The sequence below is a fragment of the Hippocampus guttulatus genome, chromosome 16 (genome assembly GCF_054856545.1).
Source record: "Hippocampus guttulatus isolate MCC_2025c chromosome 16, RoL_Hgut_1.0, whole genome shotgun sequence".
NCBI lineage: Eukaryota > Metazoa > Chordata > Actinopteri > Syngnathiformes > Syngnathidae > Hippocampus > Hippocampus guttulatus.
The window spans coordinates 14,041,319-14,049,873 of NC_141276.1; the positions used below are offsets into that span (position 1 = coordinate 14,041,319).

Below are 8,555 nucleotides of genomic sequence, written 5' to 3' on the forward strand. Positions count from 1 at the left end.
TGTGTCCCCCACTGAGTGCCCGAAGACAGCTGGGATTGGCTCCATGACCCTCGTGAGGATAAACGGATGAGAAAATGGATGGATGGTTGGAAGAAGAATCTCCTTCACAGCAGATAATGAGAGACAATCAACTTGCATTTTTTGGGAGGACTTGACCTGAAGTTCAAATTCTGACATGTCTTCCTTTTTCATCTTTTCATTTCTTGAATGGTAGACACCAAAATAATTACAATAAATCCTGAGAAAACGAAATTAAGAAGTTATGCACACTTCTGTAGTCCAAAACTCTAAAATCCTGATTCTTTAATTATGCCGACGTCACCGAACGACTTCCGATTTGAATCATAACTTAATGACGTATTTACTGTAGGAGAATACATATTTCTGGAAAAAAAATACAATTTGCCTCAAATAGTAACTGGAGAAGACTTAGCGTATATAGTACTTTACCTGCACCATAATATGCCCAACATGTTTTACAAAGAACGACAATCAATTGGCCAATTTAGGACAGACCGAAGCATCTCAGTTGGATTTACATTCTAGCTCTGACAAGACCATTCCAAAACCTTTATTTTTTGTGGGGTCCATTCAGAGGTGCACTTGCTGATAAGTTTTGGGTCTTTGTCCTGCTACACATCTCAAGAGAAGTTAATCTTGAGAGCACAAGTGATGGTCGGACATTCCGCAGCAGAATATTCTGTTAGACGGTGAAATCAATTGTTCCATTAACAACAGTGAGGTATCCAGGTCCTGAAAAAACAAAGTAGCAGCTGACCATTACACTGCTACCACTAGGTTTGACTGTTGGTGTGATGTTCTTTTTGTCAAACGCTGTTATTTTTACGCCGCAAACCTTTTCGCTCATCAGACCACAGACCATTTCTTGGGGGTTATAAAGATGCTTTCTTGCAGGGCAAATGTGAGCTCAGCTTTTCTTTTTTTGTTCTTTTTACATTGAAACTCGCCCATGGAGGCCTTTTTTTCGAGTGTCTTTTTTATGGTTGAGTCATGAACACTCACATTAACTGAGGCCAGTGAGTCCTTTGGATATTGTTCTGGGTTTGTGAACTCCTGGATAAGATGTTGGTGGAGTAATTTGGCTGGCCGACGACTCCTCACTCACTCCACAGTGTTCCCGCTTTTCTCCTTTTGCGGCTAATGACTCTGACCGTGGATTGCAGTGCCTCCCAAGGCCTCAGAAAGGTCTTTGTAACCTTTTTCAGAGTGATGGATTTCCTTTTTTTTCTCTCATTTGATCACCAATGTCTTTGGATCATGGCATGCTGCATTTCTTTTGAGAGCTTGCAGCCTAGTCTGCTAGGTACAAGTGTAAGATTAGGTTATATTATTTATTATAATCATTTTATGTTTGAGCATCATATTATTTCATGGTAAGAATACCTAAATTACATTCTGTTGTTCAATGATTGTTTAGACATGTTTTTATGTGGGCAGCCTGGTGGACAAGTGAAGAGTGCATTGACCTCACAGTGCAGAGGTCATGGGTTCGATCTCAGCTCTGGCCTTCCTGTGTGGAGTTTGCATGTTCTCCCCATGCTTGCGTAGGTTTTCTCCGGGTACTCGGGCTTCCAAAGACATACATTCCAAAGACATGCATGGCTGCATGAACACTCTGAATTGTCCCTGGGTGTGCGTGTGAGCGCGGATGGTTGTTCGTCTCTGTATGCCCTGCGATTGGCTGACAACCGGTTCAGGGTGTCCCCCGCCTACTGACCGAAGACAGCTGGGATAGGCTCCAGCACCCCCCGCAACCCTTGTGAGGATAAAGAGGATCGGAAAATGGATGGATGAATGTGTTTATGTTGATAGCTGTTGAAGCAAAGGAGAGCAGGAAGTGATTTAGTTGGCGAGGTGAGTGTGTTTTTCCATCATATTGCGGTGCAGACATCCTTTTGAATAAAGCTGCGTTCAAACGGAATGCATCTCTCCTTTTGCCGTTTTGTAAAGTAGAGCCATCCATTCAAAAACAACACACCCCTCAATTTACACTAAGTTTTTTGATTCAACTTATCTGGCGGTAATCATGTCTGGAGATGACAGTTACTATATTGCCTTTAATAAATACAATCATCACTTTCAAACTGCATTGTGTATTTACTTTGAATGTTTTGCGAGATACCCAGATTGGCTTCATCATCCAAAACATTTACGCATACCACTTTGTGATTTTGTGTCCTGATCTTCAAAGGCTTGCTTAGGGCTCGCTTTCATTGCCCAACTTCTCCAGCATTGTGCACAAGCTTTTCTGCAGCGCTGACTTATCCTCACTTAAACTTAATTGAATTTGTCTGCGCTGCTAAAGGCAATCCAAATGCCACATTAATCCCGCCTGTAAAAGGTGATGAATGTTCTCATGCTTTGGCAGCCCAGTCCATGTTAGTTATTATATTTCTAATTTGGTGAATACCACCTCACCCCGCGCTCCTTGGTAATGAAATAATTAGTCATTTTAATAATTAAATCTCCTGTGGCGTTGCAACCATGGGGAGGACATGGGGGAGAAAGAACTGAGTGAATAATGGTCAGAAGAGTGTTCAAATGTGATCGTCGGTCACAATTCCCTTCTCAAACTAAAGAGAAATATCGCTGAAATGTAGTTTAATGTCTGTTAATCAAATCGTGTCAAATTATAAGATGTCAATTCGATGCAATAAATTGTTAGTGATAAGCAAACATGTAAAAAGCCAGAAGGCTGTGTCGTTTCCAACAACTTGCTTCTTATATTGATTGATATTGCCTACCTGTCTTGCAGTGAATTGACTCATATGTTACAGTAAGGTCCATTTTAAAAAAGCATGACTTCATATCGAGACAGGCTTCATGATTAAAACAACAAAAAAAATCTACTCTAAATCTCTGCGCTTCTAGTCTCAATCAGTTCGATGATTTTGCATCTTACAAAATTGCACTTGTGAATCTTGTGGCAGGGGGAGGGCCAGGTTAACACTTGTAAATATTAAAATGCCAGAAACCAAAAAATTACAGCACCATATAAGGGGTGTTCACACAGCACACATTTGCCCCGGCGCTACACCGATGTTGCGATATATTTTACACCGGAGCAAATTTTGTGGAGCGGTCACACGTACAAAGTCGCTGAGCGTGTTAGCACCGGCGCAGCGTCGGTGCAGCTCCACTTGCGGTCACACGGCAGTTTCTGCAGCGGAACAAAATGACAGAAAACAAATGCTGTCGTGTTGGTTCTTTTTAAAATTTATACACAACTCAAGCAACTACTGTACAGGCACGTCCTTCTCCTTCTCGGTCTCCGTGCCTTCTGCTCGAGAGTGACCGCCCCCGAAAACGTAAATCAACGATGACTTCAATGACACTCAGAAAAGCAAACACGTAATGCGCCAAACAGAAAATCAAGAGAGGAAATCACAAAATAAATTCTATGGGGGGCGGGGGGTTGTTCAAATTATCGCCAATACTGTAATTAATATAAATGAACTTCTCAGTTATTCCTTCTTTACCATGCAGATCAATACATTTTCATCCTATTAATATCCGTTGTCCAGCCTAGATTGTCCATTTAGTCTATGTTCAGACATAGCTTTCCCAATCAAAGACAAAAAAAAAATCAATTTCCTCCAAAGGTGTTTTATTCACATCTGTTCGGCCAAAGCAGCAGGTGCCACATTTACCTTCAGCATGACTTCATTTTTGAGCCAAACCAAATGCAAAAAAAAAAAGATGAAGGAGTACCTGTTCACGAGTGTTTTGTTAGGCAGGAATCATTGTAGCAATTCAGGCGCATTATTTATTTGGGAGATTTTACGCCTGATGCCTTTCTCGAAACAACCCACTCATTGTTTTTTTTTTTTACCCTGACTTGAGCGGTTGGTTATTGAAGCCCTCACCGGGAACCGAACCTGCGGCATCTGTCTAAAAGGCATTCGTATGGCTCGCTACGTTCCGAGTGCAATTGAAATTTTACCACCGGTTTTTCATATCTCAGCACAGGTTCCGCTGAACTTATCTGTTGCAAAATGAAACAATTTTTTCTTTGAACATTTATAACAAACCAAATGTGTTATTTTACTTGGCATCCATCTCAACCTCCTCAATAACCTTTTATCAGACAGAATCTAGCATCTCCAATTCTTGTCATGCATGCAGTATACAGTGATCCCTCACTTATCGCGGTTAATGGGGACCGAGACCAGCCGCGAAAGACGAAAATCCGCGAAGTAGGGTTTGCCCCCCCCCCACCCTGCCCCTTAGGAATTTTTGTGTAAGGGTTTGTGGATACCAGCATGTTTAAAATTTGTAAACAGTATTTATACTTTACATATTTGAGACAAAGACTATAGTCGTACACATTTTTACTTAAATCTTTAATTATAAAACCTTATACAGTAATTAACATTTATCAGCATTCCCTTTATGCAGCTCTGACAGTGTAGCCTCCAGTGAGCTGCTGGCCAGCTCGACCGCTGTGTGCAGCCATGTGCTTATGATTAGACAATTAAGGAGGGGAAGAGACACGTGCTTATTTTTCATACAAACCCAATCTCTCTCTCTCTCTCTCTCTCTACTCGTGCACCTCCCCCAGCCACACACACACGCGTGTGTATGCGCGGGCAATACACACATGCGTACACACGAACATGAGTAGTAAACACAACACTGATCTAGGCAACCACGTGATTAGACACTGATCAAAGAGTAACCCACTTGATAAGACACAAGGGAGGTTGCTGGGCAGTGCTGCGAAGATGCACAGCCAATCCACATGGCTGTGCATCATGTGATAGATCCACTCGTGCTGTCATTGTTCGACATCGCGCTGGGAACCAATCGAGTTCCAGCCATGTATAAAAACTGAGTCATCAGGCATTTTTTTTCTGAATACAGTACTTTGGGGAAAAAAAAAACCGCGATGCACCGAGGCCAAGATAATCGAACCGCGAAATAGCTTTTGTTTGATTTTTGTTATTATTTAATTCATCCTTCCCTCCAATTTTTTCAGCGGATATTGACTGGATTTCTTTCACATAGCTGTTGGCATGTTCCCCTCGCATGAAGTGTCTCGCTGTGCTTGCTGCATGACGATTGCTCCGGTCATGGCTCTTTTCACCCCCACCCCACGGGTTTGCGCAGGAAAAACGGTAACGTCACGTCGGAACTGTAGTTCTAGTTGGTACTGAACCAAAGGGGGCTAACAATGGTGTGCATGTGTTTATTTTGTGTTTGGACTGTTTTCATTTTTTTTTACACTGGTTTTACAAGATCTTGTTTTTAATTTGTGTGTCACACTCGTGTTTCTCTCCACATGTATTTCAGAATGCATTCACCCCTCTGACAGATGCCAAAACACGGAGCCATGTTGACGACGTAGGGCTTGTGCTGTCCTCCCTCCAGGCTAGTATATACCGGGGAGGCTACAGCCGCTTTGCTCCCTATTAGCTACACCTCCCCAACTGAAACAGAACCTTCCAACTGGACATGAAGAAAGTGTGTGTGTGTGTTTGCGTAAACAGAGGAGTGTGAATATAAGACAGACAATGCTGAGGCCTGGGTATTGCAATAAATGCAATTTAAGCATAATTTCAGCATCTCCTGAGAGAGAGTGAGAGACAAAAATATATGAGACGAAAATGATAGCTGATATTTTTCATCTTATACCTCAGACATTTTGTGCCGTGTATTTTGATATTGTGGGGTTTTCATTTCGAAAGATTTCAACATAGTTTTCAGCTGTAGAAATTGTGTCCATGGTACCAATAGAGTAAATGTTAGGAGTAAAAATTTAGGACACGGATGACATATTTATCTGATACATATTGTTGTATAGAACACCCCTCTGTAAGATAAATATTGAGTTTAGTTTTTTTAAACCAATTTGCCAATGAAAAGCATGTGTCTCCAAATCTTGAAATTGTTTTTCTTCCGAAAACAATGAAAATGAATTTTATCCTTAAGTTTGAGGAAAATAGAAAATGAACTAAAACAATTTAGAGATTCAAGCTTTTCATTGCATAGCATTGTCATTTGTATTTAAAGGGACTATTCTTGTCGTGTTTCTTTTTTTCTTCTCTCTGCATCCTTTTGCACTTACTAATTTTGACTGGTGCATTTTATTCTGCAGTTTGGGATCATGTGAAGAGGTCTTGAGAACATTGTCATATAAATGGAGCTTTTGTGAACATTAGCAGGCAGGATAGCTAATTAAAACAGCCCAAAGAAGCAACGGATTGTTAATTATTTGACCTCCATCGTCTCAAGATCATGACTTTCATATCTCATTTGTTTTGAGGAAAAACCTTTTTTCCACTGACCTCTACATCACATTTCACACTAGAGGTTGATTATATTCATCGTAAAATGTTCCTGCGTTAAATTTTCGTCAAATTTTTTTTAAATTTATTTTATTGTCTTCAGTTTTTTGTTTTTTTTGTCCAACAATTAGCTTTTTCAGAGACTCAACAACTTCTCTTTTTTGAGTTCATTTGGGGTAGTTTGGTCATAATCCAAAATTTAGACGGGGATGTGGACAGAAGAAATGCCAGCAAGTATCAACTTCTGTTGACGATAGAGACGTGAGAATAGTTAGCGTCGGAGTTAGTCACGAGGGAAAAAAAATAGGCGAGTCAGCACATTTTTAGACTGTAGCTTTATTGACTAAATAATGTGGTTTGATATCACAGTAAGCCAAAGGTTTCCGTGGACAGATCAGTGTGTTCATGCGTTTAGTCACGACTCTGTCAAGTAGAAAGCGGGAAATGACTGTCATGGCAACCCAAATATTTGTTCATAAACTAAAACTATGAAAAAATGATTGAATCAATAATTCATCTGAAGAATGTGAATGACGAGCAAAGTCACAATCCTTCAGATTCATTGAGCCTTGTGCTGCACTAATCCTTTTTTTGTCCTGAGTAGCGAAGGTTATTGGGGTGTAGATGTTTATTTTTTGTTTTTTAATGTTAATTTTTTTTTAAATAGGAACTTCCAATAAATTTATTGGTATAACTGATCATTTTTATATTGCTGAAAAATGTTTTAGTATATATTGCACTGTATTTTATCATCTTTGAAAATTTTTCATTTGCTTTTTTTTTTTCCATCCAGTAATTACAAACTTATGGAGGAAAAGATATAATACCCAAACAACATATGATATTTGAACTGTGCAGTGAAGATGTTATCTTATATGAAATACATAATGGTATAATGTTTTAGATTTAGGCAATTAGATCGGTTGCTAGGAAAAGCCTTTTCTATCAAGTCACGTTCCGATTTCTAGCAAGTCTTTACAAATAAATACATTGTAGTTAGACGATATGTATGCACATTTGTTTATGCTGTCAAATGTACCATTTTGCACACGTAACTTGTAATTTCCACATAAATCTGAGACATATCAGTGCTGTAGGTGTACATTTTTTCTCTCTTTTTTTGTTTTTAATTCAGTTGATTTTGCTCTTAAGTTACTTAGCGTGACCTAGCTTACTTTTCTAGACTATCAACCTTTACTCTTTGGGAAAAGAATATACAATGATATACATCTCATGAATGATGTACATAGACGTCCACGGAATCATAATCTATAATGTCCATGAACGACGCTACTTGGGGAAAAGGGAGCTTGGCCGCAGCTGTATTGTGAGCCGGTCTACAAGCCACTCCTTCCACCACGTGCTGTTTACAAACGTTCCCAATTAGTGCTGTTGTTCCACACATATCTTCCCTTTTATATCTTCTCACAAATCAGAACCCGCGGATGCGCCGCATTCAAGGCGGCATAAAAATCATCAGGGCGGTTCGGTGCTGCTGGTTCAAATCTGTACGTTCCGAATGACGACGTATAATATGCTCGGAGGCGGGATGACTCGAAAGGTTTTCACTCTGCTGAATGTCTGATTCTGTAACTACTTTATCCAAGTGCTGCTTCCAGTAGGTGTTGTGGTTCAAACCAAGGCTTCCTGCACTGTCATTGTATGTGCATGTATTATGGTTCTTCCACTTGTCAATAACCATCAATAAAGTTTGGTTTTCTCAACTTTTTTTGATGCTTGGTTTCCATATTACACGTTTTTTAAGATTTAGGATTTTTTTTCAGTTTTTTTTTTTAATGCACCCTATGGGAAAAAATGCAGATGTTGTGGGTTATTTTTGAGTAAAATGTTCTTGCATGCAAATAACAGATGTCATCTGTTTTACTTTGTGGTACATCAAAAATAGGGGATAGGGTGTTTTGGGGTTCAATAACGTCGATCATTTCATTGTGGGAATCAAGCACTCCATGAAAACTAGATTGTACGAATGACCTTAAAACAGATTTTGCGGCAGAAATGTATCCTGTTCGGTTTCCGCGACAAATGGGACATATTTGTTTTCTCGAATGAAGTAAATCAATGTCCCCGTTAACGAGTCTGGAAAGAAGCCTGAAGTATTAATTCAATCTTTGTCAGTCACACAAAAGTTAGAGAAATATTGACTTGTTTTGATATTTCCCATTATTATTTAAGGTGATGAAGAGCACACTTTGAGACATGTCAATTATGTCTGTCCTTGCTTGCTTT

General features: G+C 39.7%; 1 protein-coding gene across 4 annotated transcripts in view; it reads left to right on the plus strand.

Annotated features, from left to right (window-relative positions):
• The window catches only part of rbfox1 (RNA binding fox-1 homolog 1), a 191,394-nt gene extending 183,362 nt beyond the window's left edge, over positions 1-8,032 (plus strand). For all 4 annotated transcript variants that reach the window (XM_086132301.1, XM_086132304.1, XM_086132302.1 and 1 more), the window contains one exon: positions 5,314-8,032. In XM_086132301.1, coding sequence (XP_085988427.1) covers positions 5,314-5,436 — 123 coding nt within the window. In that variant the 3' untranslated portion in view covers positions 5,437-8,032. The remainder of the gene's footprint in view (positions 1-5,313) is intronic.
• The last annotated feature ends 523 nt before the right edge of the window (positions 8,033-8,555 follow it).